Genomic DNA, 18,552 nt, shown 5'->3' with positions numbered 1-18,552 from the left:
TACTTTTCTACAATAATTAACAAGAGGACCTACTAACAAGAGGAACATCCAAATCAAATTCAATGCGAGTTGTTTCCATAGTGAAAAAAATATAAACGCAACTTGCAACAATTTCAACGATTTTACTGAGTTACAGTTCATAGAAGGACATCAGTCAATTGAAATAAATTATTTAGGCCCTAATCTATGGATTTCACATGACTGGGCAGGGGCTCAGCCATGGGTGGGCCTGGGAGGGCAACCAATCAGAATGAGTTTTTCCCCACAAAAGGGCTTTCATTACAGACAGAAGTACTCCTCAGTATTGGTCTCATACAATCCAGCAGGTGAAGAAGCCAGATGTGGATGTCCTGGGCTAGCGTGGTTACATGTGGTCTGCGGTTGTGAGGCTGGTTGGACGTACTGCCAAATTCTCTCAAACAATGTTGGAGGCAGCTTATGGTAGAGAAATTAACATTCAATTATCTGGCAACAGCTCTTGTGGACATTCCTGCATGCTCCCTCAAAACGTGAGACATCGGTGGCATTGTGTTGTTTGACAAAACTGCTAATTTATGAGTGGCATTTTATTGTGCCCAGCACAAGGTGCATCTGTGTCATGATCTTGCTGTTTAATCAGCTTCTTGATATGCCATACCTGTCAGGTGGATGGAATATCTTGGCAAATGAGAAATGCTTACTAACAGGGATGTAAACTAATTTGTGCACAACATTTTAGAAAAATAATCATTTTGTGCGTATGGAAAATGTCTGGGATATTTTATTTCAGCTCATGAAACAGGGGACCAACACTTTACATGTTGCATTTATATTTTTGTTCAACAGATTTCTGGTGACCATATAATTTGTCTTATCTGAAAAAATATATACATGAATTGTTAAACTCAATGGAGTGACACTAGCTGGTATGAGTGATTTAATATTTAGTATTCAATAAAGCACCCAACATCACTTTGAATTCATATTTAATTTGAAAATGTATCAATCAGCAATCGATGCTCATTTTACTTTTTTAACTTGACAAACAAGTCAAAATTGAAGGTAAAAAAATAAATTATCATAATTTACATCTTGATAAATATAGCACTGGATCTTTTCATTGAAAACTCTAAACATTGTAACAATGAGGTCAAATCACAGTTGATGACGTTGAGGTATGTACCTACCGAACATGAATGTATACTTGAACTATAACACAACATTCATAGCTATTGATATACTATTCCCATTGAAGCACAAAACCGTACAGTCAATTCCACAATACAGCATAGATCTAGTACCAGATCAAACATATATGAAATATGACAATTATTTGGAATTCCTCTGCATGCGTTTAAAACCAGAACATACTTAATCCCTATCAGTAAAGTGTATAGCCATGCTCTTAGCTATATCAATTGTATCTGGAAGAAGTTTATACTGGCTTAGTCAAAAACATTTCATGAGTGTAGTAATAAAACTGAAGTGCTGAAACCACAGAAAGTCTCTGATAGCCTATCACAGTCAGGAAAACCAACTAAAGTGATAAACCAATCAACTCCCTATGCTTACATTATAAGGCCAACAGGGTTGGAGAGTTGAGGATATCAACAGATTCAGCCTTGCCCCCTCCACTTTTGCGACCGTCAAACCCCACCCCAAAGGAGTCAAGATCAGGACAGGAGAATGTGAAAACAGACAGGTAGCTGCTACATGTGGGGGTGGAGGTCACAACAGGAGTGCTCAAGGGCTCTAGGTCATTAGACACAGATTTGTACAGGGTTTCCCAGTCCGTAACCCCAAGAGAGCCACTCAGGTCAATATCTGGGACAGAGTGGGCAGTCTCTGTGGGGACTTCCTCCTCCATGCTGGGCAGCAGATTGTCCAGGAGACCCTCCTTCATGTCCAAAGAGGGCTCAAGGTCGCAGATGTTCACTTCAATACTGGCACAGAGTAGGATGTTGGAGTTTCCAGAGATGGCTGTGGATGTGTCATTGAGGATGTCCATGTCCTGGAGCGAGGGGGCTTCCTGAGCACTGTCCTCAGGGAGTTTACCCCCCTCCGGGCTGGGGGGGAGGTCTGGAGACCTACTGGGCTCCTGGAAGATGGAATCCAATTCTTCTGTAATTTGGCACACAGGTTTATGAGTAGCGAGGACAAATTCCAGCCTCTCTTTCTCTTTGAGGAGGTTGGCTATCTCTGTCTGCAGAGCTGCTTTGTCTTCCTCCAGCTGATCAGTCTCCTTCGAAAATATCCCCCAAAAATAACACAGGAAATCTAAATCATAACCATAGATTACTGTTTAAAATGATGGTACTGTGATTAACCTGATTTCTAAGGGTTAACTTACAGTTTGCAGTGAATCAGTGAGTTCCCTCCGTCTGTTGCGACATTTGGCTGCAGCCATTTTATTTCTCTCTCTCCTCACCCTCTTCTTCTCTTCTTCCTCTGGAGATAACTGTGGGGTTCAGAGAAAAACACTTGCACCTTGAAGAATCAGTCCATTTCATCTCCTAATATCATACATTCCATTGCCAAATCCCCTTCTGGAGTGTAGCAAAAGCATCTTTCTCTGCAATGCGTCTAAAAATAGACCATTGTTGCAGACTCGCTGTGACCTGAATACAAATGGACTGCCTGAGCTCAGCACACAGTCAAATACACTGCTTTTGGAGAGCATGCATTGCTGCTGCTGCTGCTGCACTGTTAATATTGATTTAGATGTTTACACGAGTTAATGTTTTTTGTTTGATTTGCAATCAGAAAAGTGCTCTAACCTGCTCGGTTTTCACCTTTCTGCCAGTGTTTTTTCCCCTGCTCTCGCCCGCTTTGGGTGTTGACTGGAGAGTGCTCTTTGCTTCATTGGTTTGTTTGCTACTCAGAGATGGGGAGAGAGACGTTATAATGGTCGGCTGGACCATCCATAGCAAATCCGGGGTTGTGGAAATTGCAGTCACTGTTGGAACAAATGGAGTGGCTGGTATATCCATGTCTGGGCAGAGCTCCTGCAAAGTGATACAAGTTCATTTACCACTGGTGATTTTTTTTAAATCACAATTAGCTTAATTATTTTACTGCAAAATGTGTCATTAAACACATTTTATTCTAATAACAGAGACATAAGGCAATTACCACATTTGGATTGGGGATGTCTGTGACTCTATGCTGTATTGTCATGGCATGTACTATGTATGGGTTCTCTTAAAATATATCTAGCCATCTAAAAATAGTCTCCCCTGGATCAATACTTGACTTTATCACTGTTACTGACGTCAACACTGACGCAGAGATGTTGTGGAGGCTCCTGAATGGATTTATTTTTCTCAATGAACTGCTGCATCGACATGCTACATATTTGGTCTGAGGACGTGTAAATCATAATATACACAATTTTCATCCTCTCTCACTGTGGGGTGTTACATTTTCAATATCTCACACTTCTGGAATAGGAAGGAGGGTATTTATCATATTAATAGGAATAATATGGTAGAATCATTTACCCACCCAGCATTTTCGACAAATACATCAATATCAATGATTTCCTATTAATATTTCACATACATTAATGTTAATAGAGATTAACACTGATAAATGATGAAAGTCAACCATATTTAAATTAATAATCGTTGACATTGTTGCGTCTGAATATTATACATCATTGCATCACAGGCATCACCACTTGATTGATTCATACCTGTGCATTACTCTCTGATGGCGAAGCTGAGGAGCTGGAGATAGAGTCGTCTTGTGTCTTCTGATAGTACGTCAGGGTGTCCCCAACAGGAGATTCGGTGCTACAGCGAGACATTGAATCGAAGTCAGGGTTGAGAAACATGTCTTACAAAATCCTTAGCTAACAGAATATTCACCCTTCTCGTCAAATTGATTTTTTCAGCAGCTTCTATTCCAGGTTTATACCTGGTAACTGATAGACTTGTGTGCAAGCCCCTCCTTTTATATTCTGACAGACTTTTATGAATGAACAGAGGCTGTACCATCTCTATGGAGGGGAGCCACTGGACAATGAAACACACATTTAGCATATTTTAGATAAACATTTGCCAAATACTCAATATCATCGCCGAGTTGCTCATTATTGTCATTTACCCCCAGGTAATTATATTGCATTTTTTTCAAATGTATTTATTCAACAAATACCAGAGGAAAGTGTCATGTGTAGCATGCCCATTCATACATTCATACAGACGGACTGTGCTATTTCTTTGGTGCAAATAACAGCACACTTCAATTTCCCTATAATGCAGTTGTCTCTATATGTTTTACAGCTCACCATACATGACATTTGGCATACACAATAGGCTTCCCACTTATAATTACTTTAAAAAATGCCTATATGTTTTATTATAGGATAATTACAGGCCGCTAAATCTAAAGCATTCTAAGAACTGACAAATCTGGTTGGTAAGTCATATACAGTTGAAGTCAGAAGTTTACATACACCTTAGCCAAATACATTTCAACTCAGTTTTTCACAATTCCTGACATTTAATCCTTGTAAAAATTAGGATCAGCACTTTATTTTAAGAATGTGAAATGTCAGAATAATGGTAGAGAGAATGATTTATTTCAGCTTTTATTTCTTTCATCACATTCCCAGTGGGTCAGAAGTTTACATACACTCAATTAGTATTTGGTAGCATTGCGTTTAAAATGTTTAACTTGGGTCAAACGATTCGGGGAGCCTTCCACAAGCTTCCCACAATAAATTGGGTGAATTTTGGCCCATTCCTCCTGACAGAGATGGTGTAACTGAATCAGGTTTGTAGGCCTCCTTGCTCGCACATGCTTTTTCAGTTCTGCCTACACATGTTCTATATGATTGAGGTCAGGGCTTTGTGATGGCCACTCCAATACCTTGACTTTGTTGTCCGTGCACCAGAATGGTGTTCTTTGGCTTGCAAGTCTCCCCCTTTTATCTCCAAACGTAACAACGGTCATTATGGCCAAACAGTTCTATTTTTGTTTCATCAGACCAGAGGACACTTCTCCAAAAGGTACGATCTTTGTCCCCATGTGCAGTTGCAAACCGTAGTCTGGCTTTATTATGTCAGTTTTGGAGCAGTGGCTTCTTCCTTGCTAAGCGGCCATTCAGGTTATGTCGATATAGGACTCATTTTACTGTGGATATAGATACTTTTGTACCTGCTTCCTCCAGCATCTTCACAAGGTCCTTTGCTGTTGTTCTGGGATTCATTTGCACTTTTCACACCGAAGTACATTCATCTCTATGATACCTGAGCGGTATGACGGCTGCATGGTCCCATGGTGTTTATACTTGCGTACTATTGTTTGTACAGATGAACATGGTACATTCAGGCGTTTGGAAATTACTCCCAAGGATGAACCAGACTTGTGGAAGTCTACAATGTTTTTTCTGAGGTCTTGGCTGATTTCTTTTGATTTTCCCATTCCCATTTTCTGGAATTCTCCAAGCTGTTTAAAGGCACAGTCAACTTAATGTATGTAAACTTCTGACCCACCGGATTTGGGATACAGTTAATTATAAGTGAAATAATCTGTCTGTAAACAATTGTTGGAAAACTGACTTGTGTCATGCACAAAGTAGATGTCACAACCGACTTGCCAAAACTACAGTTTGTTAACAAGACATTTGTGGAGTGGTTGAAAAATGAGTTTTAATGACTCCAACCTAAGTGTATGTAAACTTCTGACTTCAACTGTCCATTGACATGGAATCACTGTTCTCTTTAAGATTGGAACACTGGTGTCACACCCTGACCATAGTTTGCTTTGTATGTTTCTATGTTTTGGTTGGTCAGGGTGTGATCTGAGTGGGCATTCTATGTTGGATGTCTTGTTTGTCTATTTCTATGTCGGGCCTGATATGGTTCTCAATCAGAGGCAGGTGTTAGTCATTGTCTCTGATTGGGAACCATATTTAGGTAGCCTGGGTTTCACTGTGTGTTTGTGGGTGATTGTTCCTGTCTCTGTGTTTGCACCAGGTAGGGCTGTTTAGGTTTTCACACGTTTATTGTTTTTGTTATTTTATTCATGTATAGTGTCTTTATAAATTAAACATGAATAACCACCACGCTGCATTTTGGTCCGCCTCTCTTTCACCAGAAGAAAACCGACTTCAACTGTAGCTGATTTCTATATGATTTTAATTACATCATACAGCATGGCAGTATAATATTAGCCTACACCGTTAATATAATGACAGTTATAGTCTACACCAGCGTTTTCATGCTTTCTCAATCTCGCACAGGAGGAATTCCATATAAGGATATTGGCAGGATAGAACAGCAACCTCTGGTAAGACAATGGGTGGTGGTCTATGTATATTTGTAAACAACAGCTGGTGCACTATATCTAAGGAAGTCTCAAGGTTTTGCTCACCTGAGGTGGAGTATCTCATGATAAGCTGGAGACCACACTATGTGCCGAGAGAGTTTTCATCTATATTCGTCGTGGCTATCTATTTACCACCACAAACCGATGCTCCAGATACGGTGCTCCTAGTGATCAGGGACTTTAATGCAGGGAAACTTAAATACGTTTTACCTCATTTCTACCAGCATGTTAAATATGCAAACACACACAGAGATGTGTACAAAGCTCTCCGTCGCCCTCCATTTGGCAAATCTGACCATAAGTCTATCCTCCTGATTCGTGCTGACAAGCATAATTAAAGCAGGAAGCACCAGTGATTCGGGCAAAAAAAGTGCTCAGATGAAGCAGATGCTAAGCTACAGGACTGTTTTGCTAGCTGAATCCCCAAAAAACATTTCCACTGCATTTCAGCCCTGCCACAAAAGGACCAGCTGACATCATGTCAGTGATTCTCTCGTTAACACAGGTGTGAGTGTTGACGAGGACAAGGCTGGAGATCACTCTGTCACGCTGATTGAGTTCGAATGACAGACTGGAAGCTTCAAAAGGAGGGTGGTGCTTGGAATCATTGTTCTTCCTCTGTCTACCATGGTTACCTGCAAGGAAACACGTGCCGTCATTGCTTTGCACAAAAAGGGCTTCACAGGCAAGGATATTGCTGCCAGTAAGATTGCACCTAAATCAACCATTTCTTGGATCATCAAGAACTTCAAGGAGAGAGGTTCAATTGTTGTGAAGAAGGCTTCAGGGCACCCAAGAAAGTTCAGCAAGCGCCAGGACTGTCTCCTAAAGTTGATTCAGCTGTGGGATCGGGGCACCACCAGTACAGAGCTTGCTCAGGAATGGCAGCAGGCAGGTGTGAGTGTATCTGCACGCACAGTGAGGCGAAGACTTTTGGAGGATGGCCTGGTGTCAAGAAGGGCAGCAAATAAGACACTTCTCTCCAGAAAAAACATCAGGGACAGACTGATATTCAGCAAAAGGTACAGGGATTGGACTGCTGAGGCCTGGGGTAAAGTCATTTTCTCTGATGAATCCCCTTTCTGATTGTTTGGGGCATCTGTAAAAAAGCTTGTCCGGAGAAGACAAGGTGAACGCTACCATCAGTCCTGTGTCATGCCAACAGTAAAGCATCCTGAGATCATTCATGTGTGGGGTTGCTTCTCAGCCAAGGGAGTGGGCTCACTTACTAAACACCTCCCTCTGCATCTAGATCCTGGACTTCCTGATGGGCCGCCCCCAGGTGGTAACACGGATGCCCCTCAGGGGTGTGTGCTCAGTATCCTCCTGTACTCCCTGTTCACTCATGACTGTATGGCCAGGCACAACTCCAACACCATCATTAAGTGTGCCGATGACACAACAATGGTAGGCCTGATCACCGACAACGACGAGGCAGCCTAAGTTAGGAGGTCAGAGTTCTGACCGTATGGTGCAAGGACAACAACCTCTCCCTCAACGGGATCAAGACAAAGGAGATGATTGTGGACTACAGGAAAAGGAGGACTGAGCCCGACACCATTCTCACCGACGGGGCTGTAGTGGAGCATGTTGAGAGCTTCAAGTTCCTTGGCATCCACATAGCAAACAAACTAACATGGTCCAAACACACCAAGACAGTCATGAAGAGGGCACGACAAAACCTATTCCCCCTCAGGAGACTGAAAAGATTTGGTATGGGTCCTGAGATCCTGTAAAGTTTCTACAGCTGCACCATTGAGAGCATCCTGACGGGTTGCATCACTGCCTGGTATGGCAACTGCTTGGCCTCTGACCGCAAGGCATTACAGAGGGTAGTGTGTGCGGCCAAGTACATCACTGGGGCCAAGCTTCCTGCCATCCAGGACCTCTATACCAGGCGGTGTCAGAGGAAGGCCCTAAAATTGTCACAGACTCCAGCCACCCTAGTCATAGACTGTTCTCTACCGGTAACGGAGCGCCAAGTCTAGATCCAAAAGGTTTCTAAACAGCTTCTATATACAAGAATAAGACTCTTAAATATCAAAAAGAAGTAACAAAGACAAATAGAAACAAATTGTAGTATATAAATACAAATAAAAAAGAGAATCGAATTATAACACTTTTACACCATTGCTAACAAAAAACAAACAAATAAAACTAAACTGCACACATCCTATATCACACAAATACACAAAGAGAATAACACACTTATAATGAAGAGAACCTGATTATTACACTTTTGCACTTCAAACAAGAAACACACAAACTAAATTACACAAGTGCCATCTAAACCCTGACCTTTCTTGCCTTCCCGTCGCTGTGTGGAGGCTGAGACCAAGGTGTAAAGTTTGTGTAAGATGCCAAAGTAACCTGTGGCATCGACAGAACTTTTAGCGGCATCAGCCACGACCAGATTCAATGTGTGAGCCCCACATTGCACAAATAGAGCTCTTGGATTAATTTCCAGGAGTCTGGCTTGGACACCTTTGTTTTTGCCTCTCATGTTGGCCCATTATCATAAGACTGTCCTCTGCAGTCCTCAAAAGGAATTTTTAGATCCTCTAATCTTTTGAGAATCAGGGATGCCAAATGTTGGCCCGCGGACTCCTATGCCCCCCAAAACCCCATAAAATGTTCCTTTATGTGGGGCTCCTCCTTCAGTGACACAATTCTAATCACAACTGACAACTGTTCAGTGTGGCTGACATCTGAGTTGCAAACTAGAATGATAGAGAATCATTTTGCCAGCTTGATGTCACTCACCATTATTGAAATGACCTTGCTGCTTAACAAATCAATGAGTTCATTCTACATTTGGTGGCCCAGGTAGCTGATGGTGTGACTCGAGGTCCCTTTTTGGACACGGTTAAGGTGCGATTTCATGACTGGATCAAATTGTGCCCTCAGTTCAACCTCTTTGAGGAAATTTCCATTTGATGGAGAGCACAGTGTTTCTGTGTGTCCCCTTAATTCCAGATTTCTAATTGCCAGAGATTGCACAATAGCAGTCAGACGTGTCAACACCTCTCTCCATCTTATCCTCTCAGCTTCCATAAGTGGCATCTTGTGCTTATCAATGGTTTCCTCTTTTTAGATCCTCATTGCCTGTTCTTTCCATGTTGTCATGCAGTTTTGGTGTTCTGGACTGCTGTCGTGTGAAGTCAGCAAATAACTTGCATGTTTCCAGTCTGTTAGTCCTGAGTTTGCTAAATAAATGTTCTTCTTAGAAAACAGTTTGCAGCAGAAACAGAAGAAGCTGTTGTTTCTTTCAGAATACACCAACCAACTTCTAGGGAGATTTTCACCACTCCAGTAGGGCTTCCTGAAATCCTGGTGGTGGCCACTTCTTCCATCAGTCTCATTCCTTGGGAAAACAAAGTTAGGTGGTACCTCACGTAGTCTTCTGCAAGCTAGTTGTGTCTGAATTCTGTCAGCGGGGTCTGTAGACAGTAGTTCATTCTCAGCAGCAGGATTGGTGGGGATGCTGCTACAGGCATTTCTAATGGAGAGCACATGGGCATTCACAGCATTTATATTGGTGGAACATCCCACATACATTTGAAGTCAGAAGTTTACATTCACAGGTTGGAGTCATTAAACTTGTTGTTCAACCACTCCACAAAATTCTTGTTAACATACTATAGTTTTGGCAAGTCAGTTAGGACATCTACTTTGTGCATGACACAAGTCATTTTTCCAACAATTGTTTACAGACAGATTATTTCACTTATAATTCACTGTATCACAATTCCAGTGGTTCAGAAGTTTACATACACAAAGTTGACTGTGCCTTTAAACAGCTTGGAAAATTCCAGAAAATTATGTCAAGGCTTTAGAAGCTTCTGATGGGCTAATTGACATCATTTGAGTCAATTGGAGGTGTACCTGTGGATATATTTCAAGGCCAACCTTCAAACTCAGTGCCTCTTTGCTTGAAATCATGGGTAAATAAAAATAAATCAGCCAAGACCGCAGAAAAAAATGGTAGACCTCCACAAGTCTAGTTCATCCTTGGGAGCAATTTCCAAACACCTGAAGGTACCATGTCCATCTGTACAAACAATAGTACGCAAGTATAAACAACATGGGACCACGCAGCCGTCATACCGCTCAGGAAGGAGACGCGTTCTGTCTCCTAGTGATGAGCATACTTTAGTGCGAAAAGTGCAAATCAATCCCAGAACAACAGCAAAGGACCTTGTGAAGATGCTGGAGGAAACAGGTACAAAAGTATCTATATCCACAGTAAAACGAGTCCTATATCGACATAACCTGAAAGGACGCTCAGCAAGGAAGAAGCCACTGCTCCAAAACTGCCATAAAAAAAGCCAGACTACGGTTTGCAACTGCAAATGGGGACAAAGATCGTACATTTTGGAGAAGTGTCCTATGGTCTGATGAAACAAAAATAGAACTGTTTGGCCATAATAACCATTGTTATGTTTAGAGGAAAAAGGGGCAAGCTTGCAAGCCGAAGAACACCATCCCAACCGTGAAGCACACGGGTGACAGCATCATGTTGTGGGGGTTCTTTCCTGCAGGAGGGACTGGTGTACTTCACAAAATAGATGGCATCATGAGGGAGGAAATTTATGTGGATATATTGAAGTAACATCTCAAGACATCAGTCAGGAAGTTAAAGCTTGGTCGCAAATGGGTCTTCCAAATGGACAATGACCCCAAGCATCCTTCCAAAGTTGTTGCATAATGGCTTAAGGACAACAAAGTCAAGGTATTGGAGTGGCCATCACAAATCCCCGACCTCAATCGTATAGAAAATTTGTGGGCAGAACTGAAAAAGCGCATGTGCAAGCAAGGAGGCCTACAAACCTGACTCAGTTACACCAGCTCTGTCAGGAGGAATGAGACAAAATTCACCCAATTTATTGTGGGAAGCTTGTGGAAGGCTCCCCAAAACGTTTGACCCAAGTTAAACAATTTAAAGGCAATGCTTCCAAATACTAATTGAGTGTATGTATGTGACCCACTGGGAATGTGATGAAAGAAATAAAAGCTGAAATAAATCATTCTCTCTACTATTATTCTGACATTTCACATTCTTAAAATAAAGTGGTGATCCTAACTGACCTAAGACCGGGTATTTTTACTAGGATTAAATGTCAGGAATTGTGAAAAACTGAGTTGAAATGTATTTGGCTAAGGTGTATGTAAACTTCCGACTTCAACTGTACATACCCAGTAATAATAAAATCATCATTGCTACCTACAATATGGAAACTTAAAACTTTGCAAAAGGAAAATTAGTTATTTTGTTTATGTTATGCAGGGACGCACACATGAACACATGTGCGTGTACCCATACACACACACACACGTGCGTGTGCGCACAGACGCATCTGAAGAAGCAAATGGGTCTTCATCCTCATCCTCAGGTTCAGACAACATTTGTGAAGACACCTGTATGGCTGAGGAGGTGGATGGCTTCTCCACCTGAGGCTCCAAGATCATTTCACACAGCCTGTGTGACTGAGGAGGTACATGGCTCCTTATGCTGGCCATTGCCAGAGGGTGCGTGAAAATATTTCAGAAGTTCCCCTGAATTTGTATTGAAATACAGTACATGAGTCTGACACCCTAAATACATTTGTTGCACAAATAAATATACATGTCATTATGCACAATTTATCAAACTTTCAGAATAGTAACCAAACGGAACATACAACCTGTTTGGCTAATTCAAGGCAAAAGACACACCAAAATACTCAATATATCACAAAAGATACAAAATATCAGCATAATATAGACATCTTTTAAGTTAGCCTACAGCATTGGAAATTCATCTTACTGAGCTCAGGACCTAGTCAATAAAATCAAAGAAAACCTTTATGATGTCACATCAATGAAAGTTAAACAAATCAATAATGTGCTATGTAGGTTATAATCTTTTTGCTGCAGGCTACACACATCATCATGATGAAACTGTGTGAAATTATACCCAATGTTATGTAAGTTAGTTAAACAGAAAACGGAATAGCATAGCAAGCAACATAGCAACATAGGCTATTTTTTTTATTTCACCTTTATTTAACTAGGTAGGCCAGTTGAGAACAACTCATTTACAACTGCGACCTGGTGTCACGTTCTGACCATAGTTCCTTTGTTTTGTCTTTGTTTTAGTATGGTCAGGGCGTGAGTTGGGATGGGCAGTCTGTGTTCTTTTTTCTATGATTTGGGATTTCTGTGCTTGGCCTGGTATGGTTCTCAATCAGAGGCAGCTGTCAATCGTTGTCCCTGATTGAGAACCATACTTAGGTAGCCTGTTTTCACCCTTGAGTTGTGGGTGATTGTTTTCTGTTGAGTGTTTGTATCTGCACCAGACAGAACTGTTTCGTGCGTTCACGTTGTTGTTTTTGTTCAGTGTTCATTTACTTTATTAAAAAGATGGACACTTACCACGCTGCGCATTGGTCCTCACCTTCTTCCACCACAAACGGCCGTTACACCTGGAAAAGATCAAGCAAAGCAGTGCGACCAAAAACAACAACACAGAGTTACACATGAGATAGACAAACTTATAGTCAATAGCACAATAGAAAAATCTATACACAGTGTGTGCAAATGAGGTAAGATTAGGGAGGTAAGGCAATAAATAGGCCATAGTAGCGAAGTAATTACAATTTAGCAAATTAACACTGGAGTGAAAGATGTGCAGATGATGATGTGCAAGTAGAAATACTGGTGTGCAAAAGAGCAAAATAAAAAGTAAATAAAAACAATATGGGGATGAGGTATGTAATTGGATGGGCTATTTCCAGATGGGCTGTGTACAGCTGCATCTGTCGGTAAGCTTGCTGCGGGTGGGTGTTGTTATGGTGACCAGTGAGCTGAGATAAGGCAGAGCTTTACCTAGCATAGACTTATAGATGACCTGGAGCCAGTGGGTCTGGCGACGAATATGTAGCGAGGGCCAGCTGACAAGAGCATACAGGTCGCAGTGGTTGGCGGTATATGGGGCTTTAGTGACAAAACGGATGGCACTGTAATAGAATGCATCTAGTTTGCTGAGTAGAGTGTTGGAGGCTATTTTGTAAATTACATCGCCGAAGTCGAGGATCGGTAAGATAGTCAGTTTTACGAGGGTATTTTTGGCAGCGTGAGTGAAGGAGGCTTTGTTGCGAAATAGGAAGCCGATTCTAGGTTTAATTTTGGATTGGAGATGCTTAATATGAGTCTGGAAGGGGAGTTTACAGTCTAGCCAGACACCTAGGTATTTATAGTTGTCCACATGTTCTAGGTCGAAACCGTCCAGAGTAGTGATGCTAGTCGGGTGAGCGGGTGCGGGCAGCAATCGGTTGAAGAGCATGCATTTAGATTTAATAGCGTTTAAGAGCAGTTGGAGGCCACAGAAGGAGTGTTGTATGGCATTGAAGATCGTTTGGAGGTTTGTTAACACAGGGTCCAAAGAAGGGCCAGATGTATACAGAATGGTGTCGTCTGCGTAGAGATGGATCAAGGAATCATCCGCAGCAAGAGCGACATCATTAATATATAACAGATAAAAGAGTCGGCCCGAGAACTGAACCCTGTGGTACCCCCATGTAGACTGCCAGAGGTCCGGACAACAGGCCCTCCGATTTGACACTGAACTCTATCTGAGTAGTAGTTGCTGAACCAGGCGAGGCAGTCATTTGAGAAACCAAGGTTGTTGAGTCTGCCAATAAGAATACGGTGATTGACAGACAGTTCGGAAACCGGATTGCACAGCGGAGAAAATGGTCAGTGATCAGTTTATTAACTTGGCTTTCGAAGACTTTAAAAAGGCAGGGCAGGATGGATATAGGTCTGTAACAATTTGGGTCTAGAGTGTCACCCCCTTTGAAGAGGGGATGACCGAGGCAGCTTTCCAATCTTTAGGAATCTCGGACGTTACGAAAGAGAGGTGGAACAGACTAGGGGTAATAGGGGTTGCAAAAACGGCAGCGGATAATTTTAGAAAGAGAGTGTCCAGATTGTCTCGCCCAGCTGATTTGTACGGGTCCAAGTTTTGCAGTTCTTTCAGAACATCTGCTATCTGGATTTGGTGAAGGAGAAGCTGGGGAGGCTTGGGCAAGTAGCTGTGGGGGGTGCAGAGCAGTTGGCCAGAGTTGGGGTAGCCAACTCTGTGGTTTATTTGGTAGCATTTCGTAGTGTGACTGATTTTACTAATTGCATTAGTACCATTCAAAGTTAAGAGGTGCCCTATTTGATAGCTTCCCCGCTCCCACTACCTCGGGCTTCCAGTGGGGAGACCTAAGGTCAACCCACCCCCACCTTTTACTTCTGAGTGGGAGACCTTCCCAGGTAGTAGCCTGCCTAGCTCACAAACTAGAATCAGGGCGCCCACTCCGAAAAGGTTCATTGACCCACAGTCCCACACGGTGACATGATATCATTGACGTGACGTGCAAATGAGCGATATAAAACCAATCGCGCAAATGTCACCATTCCAAATGTTTTGGTGCAGGCGCCCGGTGCCGAGCTCTGCTCGATCTACCAGTAATTAACCATTAAATAACATTATTAGTATTTGCATTTATTTCGTAGTTATTACTAGAAAACGGTGCAAGTCAAGTAACTGAAAATACAATGGGTACAAAGCAGCAACAGTATTACGGTTTTTTGATCATATTGACGATGTTGCGCACTTTGCGCTTGTAAAAAAGGGCTGCTGGGCGATGCGATCACGTGACTTAACCCGGAACTGAGCATCATTTCGTGTTTTTTTTGGCATAATTTAGTATCGAGCTAGCTTGGTGGTGACTGACTGTAGCGTACAGAGCCAGCTACAGCATGTCTAGATTTTGTATATTACTAATACTTGTTTCTGTGATTTTTGATTCGACCTTTTCTATTACGTTCTATTTACCGGTGAATCTAAGAAAATGTTTGCGGGAAGAGATCCACAAAGACGTGCTGGTTACAGGCGAATACGAAGTTAGCGACCAACCAAATGCGAAAACCAATCTCAAGGTAACACGTATAACGCTAGCTAGCTTGCTAACGTTAGCTAGACTGTATCAAATCAGTGTTAGCGTAACTTTTTGACACGGAAGCCTCGAATATGTAACTTACACCACCTAGCTAGTATCAAACAATGCCAATAGTTACATTTTCACTGGGCAGGTCTGGGTTAAGTAGCTACTAGCGGCTAACCGGTACGGCTAACCAGTATAGAACCGCCCCTGGCTAATGTAGTTAGGTAGCTAGCTAGCCAAATAAAATGCTGTCAGCTTGGTTTAACTGAATACTGCAAAGGACTTCAATAGCCATCAATATCTAGATGCAAGTATTAAACATGATGTAGCTAGGGTTTAAAAATGTAAACGCGTTAGCTAGTTGACTTAGATTCATGCATGTCTATATTGGTCAAACGTGCAATTTACCTACCACGTTTAATTATTTTCCATTTCAGATCACAGATTCATCAGGTCACACCTTGTACTCCAAGGAGGATGCTTCAAAGGGAAAATTTGCCTTTACAACAGAGGACTATGATATGTTTGAGGTTTGCTTTGAAAGCAAATCCCCCCTAGGTGAGTGTGTTTTTAACCAGATGTGTCACAGATGTGGTCTAATGTATCAATGGGCCTGGGTTGTTTAAGTTAAAAGCTTGGAGTATATATGATTAAACACAATTTGCAGACTGGGCCGGATTTGGCAGTGGGAAATAGTCATTTCCCAGCCTGGTCTCATAGACTAGACGTAACACTGAAATTAGTATGATATGCTGCGTTTGTTACATAAGACAGAAGGCAATATAAAACAAGAACAAAAGGAGGAAGGGATGGTGGATGAGAGGGTGTATAACGGGGACTACTTTTTAGCTACTTTGCAAATACTAGCTAACCCTTTAACCTAACCTTAACCCAACTCATTTTAGCCAGCTAGCTATCGTTAGCCAGCTAGGAAACGTTTGCCTTAGTTACCTAGCTAACATTAGCAACAACACATTGGAATTCGTAACATACATTTAGCAAATTCGTGGCATATTGTACGATCTGTAAGTTGTACCATGTCATATACAAAAATAACTGTGGTGAATTTACATACATAATATGACATGCTCTGAGAGCAGGTTGCATTTCCTGGAATGTTTGGCCCATGTACAATAATTATTTTCATTCTGTGGTCTAGGTACTGGAAGGGTCCCAGACCAGCTAGTCAATTTAGACATGAAGCATGGTGTGGAGGCAAAGAATTACGAAGAGGTAAGTGCCAACTGCCCATCCGCCTTTCTCCAGGTCCATCTGGATCAGATTTGTTGTGGCTTGCCATGAGTCGGCATGAGGTCTCAACATTAGAACATACAATGTGAAAAAGATGGCTAAGCTTTCTCCATTTCTTGTTTGTATTGGAAATTAAGAAATACTAACTTTCTCTTAACTGTCAACTTCTGAAAGCATTGTAGCTGCTGTGCATTATGAAGACTTAAACATGCTGCATAAAATCCTTGCATGCTCACACAGATCTTTATCCAGTCCACAATGCATATGTCATACACTAATTCTATGTCCTACCCTATTAATGTGATTAAGTTTATCCAGTGGTGAATTAAGCAATAAGGCACGAGGAGGTGTGGTGTATATGGCCAATATACCACAGCTAAGGGCTATTCTGGATACAGCCCCAGAGGTGCCTTATTGCTATTATTAATTGGTTACCAATGTAATTAGAGCAGTAAAAAATCTATGTTTTGTATAGGGTCTGATATACCACAGCTGTCAGCCAATCAGCTGGTTAAATAAAGGTGGGGGAAAAAAATCTGCATTCAAGGCTCAAACCAACCAGCGCATAATCATGGGTTTATTATGTATGGTGCTCTTTTTCAGATTGCAAAAGTTGAGAAGCTGAAGCCCCTAGAAGTTGAACTAAGACGCCTCGAGGACTTATCGGAGTCCATTGTGAATGATTTTGCCTACATGAAGAAGCGTGAAGAAGAAATGAGGGACACAAATGGTAAGTGATGTATGAAAGAAAAGTAGAACTTATGGTCCAACTTTTCACTCTACCAGAAAATGGTCAGTGTTTCATATGATTCACAATCTTTCTTTGGCTGGTCTTGTGAAAGGAGTAAAACCTTGGTTTAAATGAACTCACACCTGTTATTCAGTTAAATATATTTCCCTCACATTGCAGAATCCACCAACACGCGTGTCCTGTACTTCAGTATCTTCTCTATGTGCTGTCTAATTGGGCTGGCAACATGGCAGGTCTTCTATCTGAGGCGTTTCTTCAAGGCGAAGAAGCTGATTGAGTAAACCCATCAATGAAACGATGACCATCATGTTGAGGACTTTTGGGAAATGGTGTTTGCTGTACAATTTGTGAAACAATTGTTTTTTTTTGGATGGGGGGGTCTCCCTTTACAATTTAAATGTAAAATGATTTGTCTTCTTTCAGCTTCAGTTTTTTTACCAGCCCCTCATCTCTGGCACTATTTGTTTTTATTAGAAATACAACCAAATGTACTTTGATACATATTGGTCTGATATTTTCTCATTCAATATTCTTGTTACTATTTTTGTTGTAGTAAATGACTAATACTGTATGAAAATAAACATTACATGTTTAATGAGTGCTCAAAAACTCACCTTCAAACATTCAGATATTGTTAGGTGAAAATAACATTTCCCCAATATGTCAGGTACATGGTTGTTTTTTATTAAAAAACGTTTTCACTTTGATCTCATTTTGGGTGTCTATTTTGTATTTTTCTGTAGCTATAAAGGCATTAAAGGTGAAAAGATCAGCAATGACAATACATTTCTCATTTAATGAGGGAAATCTCTTGGCAGAAATCATATTTAAATTGATATTTTATTATTTGACAATGTAGACATCTCTTTCCATATAGTTCCCAGGCTTTTTACATTCTTTTCAGTTTTCTTAAGTTTGGTTTGGGTTGTTGTTGTGAAAAAAATAATTGTTTCCAAGTAAAATTAAGTTTGGCATAGAGCAAATTCTGATTGTGGCACAAGACTGTCATTGGTATTTTTGTTAAGAGGAATATTTAGTGGAGCAGAGTGCTGTTTTACATAAGTCTGCAGTGACAGCATCAAACAGGTTAGCTAATCATTATTCTGTGTATGTCTATTGCGGTACCTCTTGATCATTCAAGTGACGTACGTTTACCATCTGGGCAATGGATGGGTGGCCGTGGGCACACTGGAAGGGTAACTGGCATGAAGATCGAGCTTACCAGGCTGCAACACTCCCTACGGAGGCAGTCACTGAATT

General features: G+C 41.4%; 2 protein-coding genes across 2 annotated transcripts; one reads left to right on the top strand and one right to left on the bottom strand.

Moving 5' to 3' along the window:
* Positions 1 to 948: 948 nt before the first annotated feature.
* On the bottom strand, positions 949 to 3,926 carry LOC112233100 (proto-oncogene c-Fos-like). The gene is made up of 4 exons (XM_024400510.2): positions 3,674 to 3,926; positions 2,757 to 2,984; positions 2,330 to 2,437; positions 949 to 2,221 (listed from the first exon to the last, which is right to left on the bottom strand). The coding sequence occupies exons 1-4, from the start codon at positions 3,812 to 3,814 to the stop codon at positions 1,553 to 1,555; spliced, it is 1,146 nt and encodes a 381-aa protein (XP_024256278.1). The 5' UTR covers positions 3,815 to 3,926; the 3' UTR covers positions 949 to 1,552.
* An 11,106-nt stretch (positions 3,927 to 15,032) lies between these two features.
* On the top strand, positions 15,033 to 17,999 carry LOC112233169 (transmembrane emp24 domain-containing protein 10). The gene is made up of 5 exons (XM_024400604.2): positions 15,033 to 15,285; positions 15,728 to 15,848; positions 16,450 to 16,523; positions 17,145 to 17,271; positions 17,452 to 17,999. Exons 1-5 carry the CDS (start codon positions 15,106 to 15,108, stop codon positions 17,571 to 17,573), a joined length of 624 nt encoding a protein of 207 aa, XP_024256372.1. The 5' UTR covers positions 15,033 to 15,105; the 3' UTR covers positions 17,574 to 17,999.
* Positions 18,000 to 18,552: the final 553 nt, after the last annotated feature.

The sequence above is a fragment of the Oncorhynchus tshawytscha genome, linkage group LG11 (assembly GCF_018296145.1).
Source record: "Oncorhynchus tshawytscha isolate Ot180627B linkage group LG11, Otsh_v2.0, whole genome shotgun sequence".
Lineage (NCBI taxonomy): Eukaryota > Metazoa > Chordata > Actinopteri > Salmoniformes > Salmonidae > Oncorhynchus > Oncorhynchus tshawytscha.
This window is presented reverse-complemented; position numbering and strand designations above follow the sequence as displayed.